Source organism: Labrus mixtus, chromosome 23 (assembly GCF_963584025.1).
Source record: "Labrus mixtus chromosome 23, fLabMix1.1, whole genome shotgun sequence".
NCBI lineage: Eukaryota > Metazoa > Chordata > Actinopteri > Labriformes > Labridae > Labrus > Labrus mixtus.
Window position 1 is genome coordinate 21,495,780 of NC_083634.1, and position 17,500 is coordinate 21,513,279.

General features: G+C 40.8%; 3 protein-coding genes across 5 annotated transcripts in view; 1 reads left to right on the top strand and 2 right to left on the bottom strand.

The window, feature by feature from the left end:
* The window catches only part of LOC132958963 (hepatoma-derived growth factor-related protein 3-like), a 7,109-nt gene extending 3,709 nt beyond the window's left edge, over positions 1-3,400 (bottom strand). The window contains exons 1-7 of the mRNA XM_061032040.1: positions 3,317-3,400; positions 3,141-3,205; positions 2,918-3,053; positions 2,757-2,795; positions 1,734-1,910; positions 1,570-1,627; positions 1,307-1,442 (exon numbers count right to left, since the gene is read on the bottom strand). Of these exons, the coding sequence (XP_060888023.1) occupies positions 1,307-1,442; positions 1,570-1,627; positions 1,734-1,910; positions 2,757-2,795; positions 2,918-3,053; positions 3,141-3,205; positions 3,317-3,400 (695 nt within the window). The remainder of the gene's footprint in view (positions 1-1,306; positions 1,443-1,569; positions 1,628-1,733; positions 1,911-2,756; positions 2,796-2,917; positions 3,054-3,140; positions 3,206-3,316) is intronic.
* A 6,325-nt stretch (positions 3,401-9,725) lies between these two features.
* Positions 9,726-16,135, bottom strand: wdr55 (WD repeat domain 55). The gene is made up of 4 exons (XM_061031510.1): positions 15,591-16,135; positions 11,410-11,516; positions 11,068-11,337; positions 9,726-10,458 (listed from the first exon to the last, which is right to left on the bottom strand). The coding sequence occupies exons 1-4, from the start codon at positions 16,113-16,115 to the stop codon at positions 10,134-10,136; spliced, it is 1,227 nt and encodes a 408-aa protein (XP_060887493.1). The 5' UTR covers positions 16,116-16,135; the 3' UTR covers positions 9,726-10,133.
* Positions 16,136-16,269: 134 nt separating this feature from the next.
* LOC132958353 (coiled-coil domain-containing protein 171-like) overlaps positions 16,270-17,500 on the top strand; it is a 31,553-nt gene continuing 30,322 nt past the window's right edge. For all 3 annotated transcript variants that reach the window (XM_061031103.1, XM_061031105.1, XM_061031104.1), the window contains exon 1: positions 16,270-16,420. The gene's annotated coding sequence lies outside the window, so the exon portion shown is untranslated. The remainder of the gene's footprint in view (positions 16,421-17,500) is intronic.

Here is a 17,500-nt window from a genome sequence, read left to right on the forward strand (position 1 = left end):
TGTCCTCCTCTGTCTTCCTCTTTTCTCGGCTTTCCACCTTCTTTCCTTCCTCAGCTGTCTCCTTTGTCTCCTTGTCTTTCTCTGCTCTCCTTGTCTTCCTCCCTCTCTCTCGCTGGTTCTCTCCTCCTCCTTTGTCTTCTCCTTCATCTCCTTCTTTTCTTCCTCAGCTGCATCCTTTGTCTTCTCCTTCATCTCCTTCTTTCCTTCCTCAGCTGTCTCCTTTGTCTCCTTGTCTTTCTCTGCTCTCCTTGTCTTCCTCCCCTCTCTCTCGCTGGTTCTCTCCTCCTCCTTTGTCTTCTCCTTCATCTCCTTCTTTTCTTCCTCAGCTGCATCCTTTGTCTTCTCCTTCATCTCCTTCTTTCCTTCCTCAGCTGCATCCTTTGTCTTCTCCTTCATCTCCTTCTTTCCTTCCTCAGCTGTCTCCTTTGTCTCCTTGTCTTTCTCTGCTCTCCTTGTCTTCCTCCCCTCTCTCTCGCTGGTTCTCTCCTCCTCCTTTGTCTTCTCCTTCATCTCCTTCTTTTCTTCCTCAGCTGCATCCTTTGTTTTCTCCTTCATCTCCTTCTTTCCTTCCCCAGCTGCATCCTTTGTCTTCTCCTTCATCTCCTTCTTTCCTTCCTCAGCTGCATCCTTTGTCTTCTCCTTCATCTCCTTCTTTCCTTCCCCAGCTGCATCCTTTGTCTTCTCCTTCATCTCCTTCTTTCCTTCCTCAGCTGTCTCCTTTGTCTCCTTGTCTTTCTCTGCTCTCCTTGTCTTCCTCCCCACTCTCTCGCTGGTTCTCTCCTCCTCTGTCGTCTTCTCCTTCATCTCCTTCTTTCCTTCCTCAGCTGTCTCCTTGTCTTTCTCTGCTCTCCTCGTCTCCTCCTCCTGAGTCGTCTTCATCTCCTTCTTTCCTTCCTCAGCTGTCTCCTTTGTCTTCTCCTTCATCTCCTTCTTTCCTGCCTCAGCTGTCTCCTTTGTCTTCTCCTTCTTTCCTTCCTCAGCTGTCTCCTTGTCTTTCTCTGCTCTCCTCGTCTCCTCCTCCTGAGTCGTCTTCATCTCCTTCTTTCCTTCCTCAGCTGCATCCTTTGTCTTCTCCTTCATCTCCTTCTTTCCTGCCTCAGCTGTCTCCTTTGTCTTCTCCTTCTTTCCTTCCTCAGCTGTCTCCTTGTCTTTCTCTGCTCTCCTCGTCTCCTCCTCCTGAGATGTGTTCTCGTCCCTCTTCCTCTTCGTCCCTCTGTTCTCCTCGCTTGTCTTTCCTGCTTCTTGATTTCCTCCTGTGACATCTGACTTTCCTTCTCGTGTCCTTCCTCTTCCTTCACCCTCTGACCTTGTTGCTCTCCTCGTCTTCCTCCCTTCGGTGTCACCTGCTTCCTTTTCTGTTGCTTCTTCACCTTCATCCTGCTTCGTCTCCCCCTCCTCTTTCTGTCCTCCCTCAGACTCTGTCGTCCTCAACTTCTTACTGACTGTTAGGAAACAAACAAACAGTGAAAGTGTTACACAGTTTATCCTTAATGTGTGTGTGTGTGTGTGTGTGTGTGTGTGTGTGTGTGTGAGTGTGTGTGTGTGTGTGTGTGTGTTTGTGTGAGGTACCTGGTGAGGTCACAGCAGTAGAAGTCATCCTCCTCTTGTTCTGCTGCTCAGCATCGACCTGATCAGAACAAACAAAGATGAAACCAGTTGAAAGTTTGCAAACCAGTTTGCCCGGTCCTCCACCTGGTCCAGGTCCTCCACCTGGTCCCCTCGTCTGTGGTTACCTTGGACTGTGCGACCCGGCTCCTCGTAGTCCTTTGAGCCTCCTCTGCAGCGTGTTTGGAGTCTGTTGTCTTCTCTGGACTTGTTGTTGTTTCAGGTGGAGATCTCTGGTCTGTACTGGTCTCAGCTGGACTCTCAGAGGCTGTGGAGGGAGTTTCAGGACTCTCTGTGTCTGCTGTCTGACGAGATAAACACACAAACATCACCTTTCATTTATTTACACAGGTTATGATGACGTACAGGCAGCATCAGTTCTGGACTCCACATTAAAAATGTATCTTCCTCACATGCACTCTGAGTAGTTACACACACTAAGATGTTATCTCATAGTCCACTGCACAGCTCCTACATGTCACCTTTTCTACATTTTTTATATTTGACATTTTTAAATTCTATTTTATATATTGTAATATCTTCTTATTCTGTATTATTTAAGTTGTTGTTAGTTCTGCTTTATTTCCTTGTTAAATGTTTGGCATCAATACGCCAAGTCAAATTCCTTGTATGTGTAAATGTACTTGGCAATAAACCCTGATTCTGATTCCACAGTTCATATACAACCTCTAACTCAGTTGTTCTGTCCATACCTTTGTATTCTCTACAGAACTGTTCTCTTGGCTTCTGTCGCTCCTGGCGGCCGCTCTTCTGCTTCTCAGATTCACAGCGGCCTCTGAGCTCTTTGTGGACTCCTGGTCAGGGTTCAGAGTGGAGTGTGTGGTCTTCAGCGGAGCAGATCTCAGTGAAGCTCTTGTTGGAGTTTTAGACGCAGCAGCAGCAGGTGTAGCTCTGTTTGCAGCAGCAGGTGTAGCTCTGTGTGCAGCAGCAGGTGTAGCTCTGTTTGCAGCAGCAGGTGTAGCTCTGTGTGCAGCAGCAGGTGTAGCTCTGTTTGCAGCAGCAGGTGTAGCTCTGTGTGCAGCAGCAGGTGTAGCTCTGTTTGCAGCAGCAGGTGTAGCTCTGTGTGCAGCTGGTTTCCTCTCAGGCTCTGCAGGTTTACTCGGAGGAGATTTAGCAGGAGAACTTCTCACACTGCTGCTTTTAACTGGAGGAGAAGTCTGTGACGGGATCTGAGGAAACGACACAATTTACAAAACTTTAAGATACACATGAAACCATCTGAAATCCCACAAGCAGAGAGCGTGTTAACCCTTTAAACAAAGACACATGAAGCATTAGAGGACACACTGACCTTGAGTTTACTCCCGACCCCCGGCGTGTTCTGGATCTCCCACATGCCCTCCGAGAAGCCTTTGATGCGCACGCCGCTGCCGTACTTCATCTTGTTGCCGACGTAAGGGACGACGTTCTCTGGAGGGAGGGTACCTCTGAGGAAGAATGATAAATCGATCACAGATCAGTCGAGTCGTTACAGCAGGAAGTGATGTCATTGATATTCAGCAGCGTGTACGTACGTCTGATGAGTCCCGAAGTAGAAGACGGGGATCCGCTTCTTGAAGCCGGACTCGGATTTACAGACCTGAAGAGACGATTAAACATCACAAGATTACGCAACTCTGTGTGTGTGTGTGTGTGTGTGTGTGTGTGTGTGTGTGTGTGTGTGTGTGTGTGTGTGTGTGTGTGTGTGTACCCTGGCTGGCCAGAAGGGGAAGCCCTTCATCTTGGCGAACACCAGGTCTCCTGCTTTGAACTGGTCTGTGGTTTTTCCGGGCATCCTGCTGGTTCAGAGGAAGAAGCTGAAACAGATTTAAACAGATTTATTTATCAGTGTTTCAGAAACATGTGTTTATTCATCTGTGTTTTAAAGACAATCACAGAACCCGATGCATTATAAATTTACAAATTATCCCTGCACTCATGTTCACTTCATTTGTCTACTCGCCGTTATATTGTATAGTTTCTGCTTATATGTCTACACTCATGCACTTTAACTTATGTCAATACTGTCCATTTACTACTCTGTTTGCACATTTACATTTAATCTTCCGTATTTAATCTTCCTATTTAAGACTAGTAATGCTTAGTTAAATCCTGGTTGTATATATTCCCATTCTTAGTTTTGATATTTTTAGTACTTATTTACTTTGTATTTAATATTATATTGTGTTTAGATTTGCTCATATTGTATGTTTGGACAACCTGCTGCTGTAACGCGCAATTTCCCAGTTTGAGATCAATAAAGTAATTCTATTCTATTCTATTATGCTGTTAAATTAAAACTCTTATTAGAGACGATGGTTCAGTGTTCTGCAGACCCCGTTTACTGTTTTTTTGTTTCTACTGTTAACATGTCGTTACAGTATTTAAATACCTTCATGAGAGAGGATCTGTAGGTGATATTAAAGTGTATGAAAGTGTATGAAAGTGTGTTAAAATGTATTAAACTGTATTAAACTGTATTAAAGTGTATGAAAGTGTATGAAAGTGTATGAAAGTGTATTAAAGTGTATAAAAGTGTATTAAAGTGTATTAAAGTGTATGAAAGTGTATGAAAGTGTATGAAAGTGTATTAAATTGTGTTAAAATGTATTAAAGTGTATTAAGTGTATTAAACTTTATTAAACTGTATTAAAGTGTATGAAAGTGTATTAAAGTGTATGAAAGTTTATTAAAGTGTATGAAAGTGTATGAAAGTGTATTAAAGTGTATGAAAGTGTATTAAACTGTATGAAAGTGTATTAAACTGTATTAAAGTATATTAAACTGTATTAAAGTATATTAAAGTGTATTAAAGTATATTAAACTGTATTAAACTGTATTAAACTGTATTAAAGTGTATTAAAGTGTATTAAACTGTATTAAAGTATATTAAAGTGTATTAAAGTATATTAAACTGTATTAAAGTGTGTTAAACTGTATTAAAGTATATTAAACTGTATATTAAAGTATGTTAAACTGTATATTAAAGTATATTAAACTGTATTAAACTGTATTAAAGTGCATTAAAGTGTATATTAAAGTATATTAAACTGTATATTAAAGTATATTAAACTGTATATTAAAGTGTATTAAACTGTATTAAACTGTATATTAAAGTATATGAAAGTGTATTAAACTGTATTAAAGTGTATTAAACTGTATTAAAGTGAATTAAACTGTATATTAAACTGTATTAAAGTATATTAAACTGTATATTAAAGTATATTAAAGTGTATTAAACTGTATGAAAGTGTATTAAACTGTATTAAAGTGTATTAAAGTGTATTAAAGTGTATGAAAGTGTATGAAAGTGTATTAAACTGTATTAAAGTGTATGAAAGTGTATGAAAGTGTATTAAACTGTATGAAAGTGTATGGAAGTGTATTCAACTGTATTAAAGTATATTAAACTGTATTAAACTGTATTAAACTGTATATTAAAGTATATTAAAGTGAATTAAACTGTATATTAAACTGTATTAAACTATATTAAACTATATTAAACTGTATTAAACTGTGTATTAAAGTGTATTAAAGTGTATGAAAGTATATTAAGTGTATTAAAGTGTATGAAAGTGTATGAATGTGTATGAAACTGTATTAAACTGTTTTAAAGTGTATTAAACTGTATTAAAGTGTATTAAAGTGCATGAAAGTGTATTAAGTGTATTAAACTGTATTAAACTGTTTTAAAGTGTATTAAACTGTATTAAAGTGTATTAAAGTGCATGAAAGTGTATTAAGTGTATTAAACTGTATTAAAGTGTATTAAACTGTATTAAAGTGTATTAAAGTGTATTAAAGAGTATTAAAGTATATTAAAGTGTATTAAACTTTATTAGAGTGTATTAAAGTGTATTTAAGTATATTAAACTGTATTAAAGTGTATTAAAGTGTATTAAAGTGTATGAAAGTGTATGAAAGTGTATTAAACTGTATGAAAGTGTATTAAACTGTTTTAAAGTGTATTAAACTGTATTAAACTGTATTAAAGTGTATGAAAGTGTATTAAAGTGTATTAAAGTGTATGAAAGTGTATTAAACTGTATTAAAGTGTATTAAACTGTATGAAAGTGTATTAAACTGTATTAAAGTGTATGAAAGTGTATGAAAGTGTATTAAGTGTATGAAAGTGTATGAAAGTGTATGAAAGTGTATTAAAGTGTATGAAAGTGTATGAAAGTGTATTAAGTGTATTAAACTGTATGAAAGTGTATGAAAGTGTATTAAAGTGTATTAAAGTGTATTAAAGTGTATGAAAGTGTATTCAACTGTATTAAAGTGTATTAAACTGTATATTAAAGTATATGAAAGTGTATTAAACTGTATTAAAGTGTATTAAAGTGTATTAAAGTGAATTAAACTGTATATTAAAGTGTATTAAACTGTATATTAAAGTGTATTAAACTGTATTAAAGTATATTAAAGTATATTAAACTGTATTAAAGTGTATTAAACTGTATTAAAGTGTATGAAAGTGTATGAAAGTATATTAAGTGTATTAAACTGTATTAAACTGTATGAAAGTGTATGAAAGTGTATGAAAGTGTATTAAACTGTTTTAAAGTGTATTCAAGTGTATGAAAGTGTATTAAGTGTATTAAACTGTATTAAAGTGTATGAAAGTGTATTAAAGTGTATGAAAGTGTATGAAAGTGTATGAAAGTGTATTAAAGTGTATTAAACTGTATTAAAGTATATTAAACTGTATGAAAGTGTATTAAACTGTATGAAAGTGTATTAAACTGTATTAAACTGTATTAAACTGTATTAAAGTGTATGAAAGCGTATTAAGTGTATTAAGTGTATGAAAGTGTATGAAAGTGTATTAAACTGTATTAAAGTGTATTAAAGTGTATTAAAGTGTATGAAAGTGTATTAAGTGTATTAAACTGTATGAAAGTGTATGAAAGTGTATGAAAGTGTATTAAAGTGTATGAAAGTGTATGAAAGTGTATGAAAGTGTATTCAACTGTATTAAAGTATATTAAACTGTATTAAACTATATGAAAGTGTATTAAACTGTATTAAAGTGTATTAAAGTGTATTAAAGTGAATTAAACTGTATATTAAGTGTATTAAACTGTATTAAACTGTATGAAAGTGTATGAAAGTGTATTAAACTGTATGAAAGTGTATGAAAGTGTATTAAACTGTTTTAAAGTGTATTCAAGTGTATGAAAGTGTATTAAACTGTATTAAAGTGTATGAAAGTGTATTAAAGTGTATTAAAATGTATTAAAGTGTATGAAAGTGTATTAAAGTGTATTAAAGTATATTAAAGTGTATTAAAGTGTATTAAAGTATATTAAACTGTATTAAAGTGTATTAAAGTGTATTAGAGTATATTAAAGTGTATTAAACTGTATTAAACTGTATTAAACTGTATTAAACTGTATTAAAGTATATTAAACAGTATTAAACTGTATTAAACTGTATATTAAAGTGTATTAAACTGTATATTAAAGTATATTAAAGTGTATATTAAAGTGTATTAAACTGTATATTAAAGTATATTAAACTGTATATTAAAGTATATTAAAGTGTATTAAACTGTATATTAAAGTGTATTAAACTGTATATTAAAGTATATTAAACTGTATATTAAAGTGTATTAAACTGTATATTAAAGTGTATTAAACTGTATATTAAACTCTATTAAAGTATATTAAAGTGTATTAAAGTGTATTAAACTGTATATTAAAGTGTATTAAACTGTATATTAAACTCTATTAAAGTATATTAAAGTGTATTAAAGTGTATTAAACTGTATATTAAAGTGTATTAAACTGCATTAAAGTATATTAAAGTGTATTAAAGTGTATTAAAGTGAGTTCAGGAGCTGGATGAGTTCTTGTTTTAGGTGTTTGACTCCTTTAGTTTCCAGCTTGGAACAACCAAACTCATGCCCACAAAGTCTGCAGGAACCTGGGTGTCATGATTGATGACCAGCTAACTTTTAAGGTTCAAGTAGCCTCGATTGCCCGGTCATGTGGATTTGCCCTGAACAACATCAGGAAGATCAGACCTTACCTGTCAGAACTACACAGCTCCTGGTACAGGCTCTTGTGATATCTCTACTGGCGGGTCTTCCTACATGCACTATCAAACCTCTGCAGATGATACAAAATGCAGCAGCACGACTGGTCTTCAACCTTCCTAAAAGAGCACGTTACTCCGCTGTTCATCTCCTTCCACTGGCTCCCAGTTACTGCTCGCATCAAATTTAAAACTCTGCTGCTCGCTTACAAAACAGAGACAAAAACGTCTCCTCCTTACTTTAACTCTCTGATCCAGGTCTACACTCCCCCCCGCCCACTACGCTCTGCCAATGAAAGGAGTCTGATCCAACCTTCACAACAGGGTCCTAAGTCTCTGACTAGACTCTTCTCCTCTGTCGCCCCCCGGTGGTGGAATGAACTTCCAAACTCCATGTGATCTGCAGAGTCCCTCTGCACCTTTAAGAAAAAGCTAAAGACCCAGCTCTTTCATGAATACCTACTAACTTAATGATGATGGTCTCCATATTATTGATGATGATGATGGTAATGACGATGGTTTTTGTTTGATAACGATGACTTATAAGATGGTTTCTATACTGATTAGAGCTCTCAAGAACTGCCCTCAATGTTGTGCTTTGCCTCTGGTCACTTCCTGTCAGCACCTCTGGTCACTTCCTGTCAGCAGCTGTGGTCACTTCCTGTCAGCAGCTGTGGTCACTTCCTGTTTACTCTTCTTGTTCTTACTCTCTGATGTCTCTTTGGATAAAAGAGTCTTCTGAATTAAACTCTTTAACGTGTCAGCAGTTTAAATAAGTCTTTTGTATTTAATCTTTAAGGTTTGAATTCTCGGTGTTTAGTAAACAGCTTCATGTTTCTCATTGTTTACAAATACTGAGGTGTTAGCACCGATGCTAACCGGAGCCCGGTGTTTCATTCATAAACTGCTTCATAAGACAGCAGAGAGGGTACTCACCGACACAGAGGGGGGGGTCTCCTCTTTAAAACGTGCCTGACTGTTTCTCACGGCCTCCGTCTGTTAACGTGAGGCGACTCGTAACTGAGCTACACTCTTCTGCTCGCCGCCATGTTGGCCGTTTAGTTCGTGTCACGTGACGTTCTGCGCTTTCCGTTTCCCGCCCACCGCCGGACTGTACCACTTCAGGGAGGGGAGACCACCGCAGGACTGTACCACTTTAGGGGGGGAGACCACCGCAGGACTGTACCACTTCAGGGGGGGGAACCACCGCTGGACTGTACCACTTCAGGGGGGGAGACCACCGCAGGACTGTACCACTTCAGGGGGGGGGAACCACCGCTGGACTGTACCACTTCAGGGGGGGAGACCACCGCAGGACTGTACCATTTCGGGGGGGGGGGGAAAGCCGAGTTGAGCTAGCTTAAAGTGTAAGAATGAATAATATCAGTATTATGAAACAAACAAAAACAGATAGTTAACATTATTGTCAAATATATTTCGAGGCATTATGGGTTTTTCATTTTACTCACAGTTATTAAATTACGTTCTGTGAACTAAAACTATTCAGTAAAACAACATTTAACCAGAACAAAGCTATAAAACTACAGAAGAGGATTAGGGACAGGTATGAAAAATAAATAATGAGAAGTATTTTTTTATTCTGTACTTGGAGAAAAAAGTCAAATGTTGACAATAAAATAAAAATACAATTAGGAGAATGAAGTCGAAATATTAAGGAAAAAAGTCCAAATTTAAAAAGTAAAGTCAAAATTTATAGAACTTTAAAATAACATAAATAATGAAGAGAAGATTAATAAAGAGTCTGAAAAGCTCAGCTTGTCGTGTGTGGTGGTGTCTGCAGAGACCCTGTTCTCTACCTGGACTTTCATGTTTTGTGTGTATTGCTCAAGAGGGAACCTCCGCTGTAGAAAAATTAATCTGAGTTCAAAACCCTGCAGTTCCTGGAGTGTCCGCTAGAGGCTGGCTGCAGAAGTACAGGAAGTCACATACACACCCATTTAAAAAAAACCTGTTTATACAGAGGAAATAAATGTGTGAGCTTCGACTTTAGAGAGGAGGGGGGGAGACGGCTCTCTACAATGTTTTTAATTTGGACTGCAGTACACATTTTAAACACTAGGTTTCAGAGTTACATACTGCTCCTTTAATGTCAGTTGCACTTTTTCACAAATTTCTACATCAGACACAAACTGACGCCACGATCAATGCTTGTCCACTTTACCCAAAGCCAGATATCGTTGGGAGTTTTTGAACACAATACTCTTTGTACAGACACTAAAAGAATCCTTAGTTTGTAATAGAAAAGAATAAACTGGGTTTGGCAGCCATACTATGACTTTGCTGTAATAACATGTTAAATCATTGCTCTGTCATCATCTCTGTGACATCATCATCCTAACATTCCCTCTTTCAAACACAGTCGTCTCATTTCTTTATTTTCCAGTTCACAGTTCTCGTTAAAGTGACGCACTGAGGACGTTGTAATGTACATCTCATTTCAAACATGAATCTCAGTTCACTTTCTTTTTTTAATCACTTCCACTGTCGCTGTCGTCCTCGTCCTCGTCCTCCTCTTCCTTCTTTTCCGTTTCCTCTACGAGTCCTGAGAAGAAGTCGTTCTCTCCGTGAGCCTTCTTGGTCAGAGACTTCATCCGGCCTCCTTTCTTCTTCCTCTTGCGGTACTCGTCGACCGTCTGGTTGGGTAAACTGGAAATGTCCCAGAACTTGATGAGCTGGTCGTGGGCGCTGCTGGCCAAGAAGCGCGTGTCCCAGGACTTGGCGAGCTCTTCGATGGGTTCCCCGATGTGCTGCCCGATGCAGCCTAAGACCCGGTTAGGAAGGACGTTGATGGCTCTGAAAGAAGACGGACACATTTAGAGTCACATTCAGAAACACTGATCCCAGAGTGATCAGTGTTTCTGAAGGTAGATTTGGACACATTGGACCATTGAGAAGTGGTAACATCATAGAACACTTTAATAGACCAAGAGTATCAAAACATTGGATCTGCCAATGACAGGATCTGATTGGACCATTTGAAGACCACATCAGACCGTTAAAAGAGCTACATTCTTCAAAATCTTCAAGCTTCGCTCGCAGGATTCACACCTCCTAACATCCTAAAGCTCGTACTGAATTAGGAAAAAGGGCGTTCAAGTAGGCTCCTCCCTCTTCTTGGAATCAAGATACTTTAAATGTTCAGGAGCTTGAATGTTTTTAAAGGTCGTCTTAATGATCTGTAGATGTTTGAACTCGTATTGAACCTTTTTCATCTCTTTGTTTTCTGTTTGTGTTTCATGTGTTTAATGTGTGAAACTGTAACTGAATGACTGAACACATTTCAATCATCTGTAGAACAGATAAACCTAAAGACTGAAGTGACATCACACGATGATGACCTCTAATAACCTGTTCAGATCTCCTCCTGTTTGATATCTAAAGAGATCACATGACCACACTCACCGGATGTACCCGTCCATGGAGGCGGTGCACATGATGTCGTCCGTAACGGGAGCGATGCATTCGATGGACTCGGCCTTGATGGCGAAGCGGTCGCTGGTGGCCCCGAAGCCGTTCCAGTTGAAGATGTAGACGGTCCCCTCGCTGGAGCCGCACACCACCTTCCTGCCTCGCTTCATTATGGTCACCGAGGTCAGGTCGCCGCTCTGAAACTCCGACAGCAGCTCGAACCGCCGCCTCTTGATGTTGAAGACGCCCATGGTGCCGTCGCCGCTGAGGAGTCAGAAATCCAGTTCAGACTTCAAAGTGGTCTAGATACTTTAGAGTCTTGTATATGATGTTTACCTGGCGGTGAGGAGGATCCTCTTGGCCTGGTCCACGGCGATGTCACTGATGTAATCCTCATGTTGTTTGAGGTCCATGAAGGCCGTCCCCCTCCTCATGTCCCACACCTTCAAAAACAAACAGGTAGAAAAGTTCTTAACGTGGACAACGCCGCCTGTCTGGACCAGGAACAGGAAGAGGCTTTACTCAGACCCTGGTAGTCAGAGTTAAATAAATGTGGCCCCTGGCAGTCAGAGTTAAATAAATGTGGCCCCTGGTAGTCAGAGTTAAATAAATGTGGCCCCTGGCAGTCAGAGTTAAATAAATGTGGCCCCTGGCAGTCAGAGTTAAATAAATGTGGCCCCTGGCAGTCAGAGTTAAATAAATGTGGCCCCCTGCAGTCAGAGTTAAATAAATGTGGCCCCCTGCAGTCAGAGTTAAATAAATGTGGCCCCTGGCAGTCAGAGTTAAATAAATGTGGCCCCTGGCAGTCAGAGTTAAATAAATGTGGCCCCCTGGCAGTCAGAGTTAAATAAATGTGGCCCCCTGCAGTCAGAGTTAAATAAATGTGGCCCCTGGCAGTCAGAGTTAAATAAATGTGGCCCCTGGTAGTCAGAGTTAAATAAATGTGGCCCCCTGCAGTCAGAGTTAAATAAATGTGGCCCCCTGCAGTCAGAGTTAAATAAATGTGGCCCCTGGTAGTCAGAGTTAAATAAATATGGCCCCCTGGCAGTCAGAGTTAAATAAATGTGGCCCCTGGTAGTCAGAGTTAAATAAATGTGGCCCCTGGTAGTCAGAGTTAAATAAATGTGGCCCCTGGTAGTCAGAGTTAAATAAATGTGGCCCCTGGTAGTCAGAGTTAAATAAATGTGGCCCCTGGCAGTCAGAGTTAAATAAATGTGGCCCCCTGCAGTCAGAGTTAAATAAATGTGGCCCCCTGCAGTCAGAGTTAAATAAATGTGGCCCCTGGCAGTCAGAGTTAAATAAATGTGGCCCCTGGCAGTCAGAGTTAAATAAATGTGGCCCCCTGGCAGTCAGAGTTAAATAAATGTGGCCCCCTGCAGTCAGAGTTAAATAAATGTGGCCCCTGGCAGTCAGAGTTAAATAAATGTGGCCCCTGGTAGTCAGAGTTAAATAAATGTGGCCCCCTGCAGTCAGAGTTAAATAAATGTGGCCCCCTGCAGTCAGAGTTAAATAAATGTGGCCCCTGGTAGTCAGAGTTAAATAAATATGGCCCCCTGGCAGTCAGAGTTAAATAAATGTGGCCCCTGGTAGTCAGAGTTAAATAAATGTGGCCCCTGGCAGTCAGAGTTAAATAAATGTGGCCCCCTGCAGTCAGAGTTAAATAAATGTGGCCCCTGGCAGTCAGAGTTAAATAAATGTGGCCCCTGGCAGTCAGAGTTAAATAAATGTGGCCCCCTGCAGTCAGAGTTAAATAAATGTGGCCCCCTGCAGTCAGAGTTAAATAAATGTGGCCCCTGGCAGTCAGAGTTAAATAAATGTGGCCCCTGGCAGTCAGAGTTAAATAAATGTGGCCCCCTGGCAGTCAGAGTTAAATAAATGTGGCCCCCTGCAGTCAGAGTTAAATAAATGTGGCCCCTGGCAGTCAGAGTTAAATAAATGTGGCCCCTGGTAGTCAGAGTTAAATAAATGTGGCCCCCTGCAGTCAGAGTTAAATAAATGTGGCCCCCTGCAGTCAGAGTTAAATAAATGTGGCCCCTGGTAGTCAGAGTTAAATAAATATGGCCCCCTGGCAGTCAGAGTTAAATAAATGTGGCCCCTGGTAGTCAGAGTTAAATAAATGTGGCCCCTGGCAGTCAGAGTTAAATAAATGTGGCCCCTGGCAGTCAGAGTTAAATAAATGTGGCCCCCTGCAGTGAGAGTTAAATAAATGTGGCCCCTGGCAGTCATAGTTAAATAAATGTGGCCCCTGGCAGTGAGAGTTAAATAAATGTGGCCCCTGGCAGTGAGAGTTAAATAAATGTGGCCCCTGGCAGTCAGAGTTAAATAAATGTGGCCCCCTGCAGTCAGAGTTAAATAAATGTGGCCCCTGGCAGTCAGAGTTAAATAAATGTGGCCCCCTGCAGTGAGAGTTAAATAAATGTGGCCCCTGGCAGTCATAGTTAAATAAATGTGGCCCCTGGCAGTGAGAGTTAAATAAATGTGGCCCCTGGCAGTCATAGTTAAATAAATGTGGCCCCCTGCAGTCAGAGTTAAATAAATGTGGCCCCTGGCAGTCAGAGTTAAATAAATGTGGCCCCTGGCAGTCAGAGTTAAATAAATGTGGCCCCCTGGCAGTCAGAGTTAAATAAATGTGGCCCCCTGCAGTCAGAGTTAAATAAATGTGGCCCCTGGCAGTCAGAGTTAAATAAATGTGGCCCCTGGTAGTCAGAGTTAAATAAATGTGGCCCCCTGACAGTCAGAGTTAAATAAATGTGGCCCCCTGACAGTCAGAGTTAAATAAATGTGGCCCCTGGCAGTCAGAGTTAAATAAATGTGGCCCCACTGCAGTCAGAGTTAAATAAATGTGGCCCCTGGCAGTCAGAGTTAAATAAATGTGGCCCCCTGGTAGTCAGAGTTAAATAAATGTGGCCCCCTGCAGTCAGAGTTAAATAAATGTGGCCCCCTGCAGTGAGAGTTAAATAAATGTGGCCCCTGGCAGTCAGAGTTAAATAAATGTGGCCCCCTGCAGTGAGAGTTAAATAAATGTGGCCCCCTGCAGTCAGAGTTGAATAAATGTGGCCCCCTGCCAGTCAGAGTTAAATAAATGTGGCCCCTGGTAGTCAGAGTTAAATAAATGTGGCCCCTGGCAGTCAGAGTTAAATAAACGTGGCCCCCTGCAGTGAGAGTTAAATAAATGTGGCCCCTGGCAGTCATAGTTAAATAAATGTGGCCCCTGGCAGTCAGAGTTAAATAAATGTGGCCCCTGGCAGTCATAGTTAAATAAATGTGGCCCCCTGCAGTCAGAGTTAAATAAATGTGGCCCCTGGCAGTCAGAGTTAAATAAATGTGGCCCCCTGCAGTGAGAGTTAAATAAATGTGGCCCCTGGCAGTCAGAGTTAAATAAATGTGGCCCCCTGCAGTGAGAGTTAAATAAATGTGGCCCCTGGCAGTCAGAGTTAAATAAATGTGGCCCCCTGCAGTCAGAGTTAAATAAATGTGGCCCCCTGCAGTCAGAGTTAAATAAATGTGGCCCCTGGCAGTCAGAGTTAAATAAATGTGGCCCCCTGCAGTCAGAGTTAAATAAATGTGGCCCCCTGCAGTCAGAGTTAAATAAATGTGGCCCCTGGCAGTCAGAGTTAAATAAATGTGGCCCCTGGCAGTCAGAGTTAAATAAATGTGGCCCCCTGCAGTCAGAGTTAAATAAATGTGGCCCCCTGCAATCAGAGTTAAATAAATGTGGCCCCTGGCAGTCAGAGTTAAATAAATGTGGCCCCCTGGTAGTCAGAGTTAAATAAATGTGGCCCCCTGCAGTCAGAGTTAAATAAATGTGGCCCCCTGCAGTGAGAGTTAAATAAATGTGGCCCCTGGCAGTCAGAGTTAAATAAATGTGGCCCCCTGCAGTGAGAGTTAAATAAATGTGGCCCCCTGCAGTCAGAGTTAAATAAATGTGGCCCCCTGCAGTCAGAGTTAAATAAATGTGGCCCCTGGTAGTCAGAGTTAAATAAATGTGGCCCCCTGCAGTCAGAGTTAAATAAATGTGGCCCCCTGCAGTCAGAGTTAAATAAATGTGGCCCCTGGTAGTCAGAGTTAAATAAATATGGCCCCCTGGCAGTCAGAGTTAAATAAATGTGGCCCCTGGTAGTCAGAGTTAAATAAATGTGGCCCCTGGCAGTCAGAGTTAAATAAATGTGGCCCCTGGCAGTCAGAGTTAAATAAATGTGGCCCCCTGCAGTGAGAGTTAAATAAATGTGGCCCCTGGCAGTCATAGTTAAATAAATGTGGCCCCTGGCAGTGAGAGTTAAATAAATGTGGCCCCTGGCAGTGAGAGTTAAATAAATGTGGCCCCTGGCAGTCAGAGTTAAATAAATGTGGCCCCCTGCAGTCAGAGTTAAATAAATGTGGCCCCTGGCAGTCAGAGTTAAATAAATGTGGCCCCCTGCAGTGAGAGTTAAATAAATGTGGCCCCTGGCAGTCAGAGTTAAATAAATGTGGCCCCCTGCAGTGAGAGTTAAATAAATGTGGCCCCTGGAAGTCCGGACCTTCAGGGTTCCCTGGTCGTCTCCGGTCGCCAGTATGTTTTCATCCACCAGTAGCAGACTGTTGATGGGAGCTTCGTGGGCCCCCCGGATCCTGGTCACCAGCTGACCCCGCTCCGGGTCCAGCATGTGGACTGCTTTGTCTCGGGACACACTGTAGAGTTTGAGTCCGTCTGAGGAGAAGCGGACCTGTCGGCAGGACTTCATGTGGTGTCCGGATGACCACAGCTCCTTGTTGCCCCCCTCCGTGCACGAGTACGAGAAGGCGTACACGTCCCCGTCCACGTCCCCGCACACCAGGACGTCCCGGCTCGGGTGGAGAGCCACCGTGTTGGCGATCGCCTCCAGCTTGATGTCCTCCGGGGTCTCCCGGATCCTCGGCCCGGGAGGCTCGTTTTCATCCTCATCCTCATCCGGGTCTGGTTCTGGATCTGCCGGTTCTGGATCTGACGTCTCCTGGACTCTGGTGGTTTCTGGAGGATCTGTCACTGTGGAGTCAGTTTCAACGTGTTCTGAGGACGCTGCCATATTGTTTTCTTTCTGTCTTCTTCTACTCTGATAAAATGGTAGTTTCCAGTTAAAACTGAACACACCGCCCTCTACTGGACGTTCATAAAAATATTAAATAAAAACGTTTCTTTAGTTTTGAATTCAAATGAATAAAAATGATGTATTAATAAATGTATTTTCATATTTTAGATTAATTATTTCACTTTCTGCCGTTTTATGACAACATGAGCCATCATCATTGGCTAGTTGTTCAGCCAATCCAGTGCGAATGCGGAAATGACGTAGGGACGCTAAAGATGGCGTCAGATTTAAACGGCTCGAAGGTAAATGTTTCTGTCCGTGTTAATAAGAAGTTTATTACACTTTATGTTCATCTTTTCTTTATAAATTGTGTTTTTTATTAACTACTTTTGTTTGTAGTTAATAAAGACATTAAAGTTTGAGTTTTAACCGTTAAACGGGCTTTGTTTGAATTACGTTTATTAAATCTCTGCTGTCTTCTGGTTCATTCGGTGTATGATAGATAAACCAGGAAGCAGATTAAATAAGAAAATCTCACCTGTGAAATGTTCCTCACCTGTTAAACGTCATTAAGAAACTTTACAAACCTTTTTAAAATATGAGGGAGGCGGTCTCTTCGATCTTTAACACTGCTGCCGATCCGTTCAGAGGATTATGTTGTTTAAAGTCTTTAAACCCGGATTGTTTTGTTAAAAGTCTTTAAACCCGGATTGTGTTGTTAAAAGTCTTTAAACCCGGATTGTGTTGTTAAAAGTCTTTAAACCCGGATTGTGTTGTTAAAAGTCTTTAAACCCGGATTGTGTTGTTTAAAGTCTTTAAACCCGGATTGTGTTGTTTAAAGTTTTTAAACCTGGATTGTGTTGTTAAAAGTCTTTAAACCCGGATTGTGTTGTTAAAAGTCTTTAAACCCGGATTGTGTTGTTTAAAGTCTTTAAACCCGGATTGTGTTGTTTAAAGTTTTTAAACCCGGATTGTGTTGTTAAAAGTCTTTAAACCCGGATTGTGTTGTTAAAAGTCTTTAAACCCGGATTGTGTTGTTAAAAGTCTTTAAACCCGGATTATGTTCGGTTCTTTGTTTATTTGATAGTTTCGCTAATAGAGGTCATTATCGCTTCATGTTGAGTGAGTCTGCTGGCAAGGAAACCGTCCCCCCTGCCCCCCCTGCCCCCCTTGGTACCAAACAACCAGAGCCTCTGTCCCCCCTGGTACCAAACAACCAGAGCCTCTGATCCCCCTGGTACCAAACAACCAGAGCCTCTGCCCCCCCTGGTACCAAACAACCAGAGCCTCTGATCCCCCTGGTACCAAACAACCAGAGCCTCTGCCCCCCCGGTACCAAACAACCAGAGCCTCTGCTCCCCCTGGTACCAAACAACCAGAGC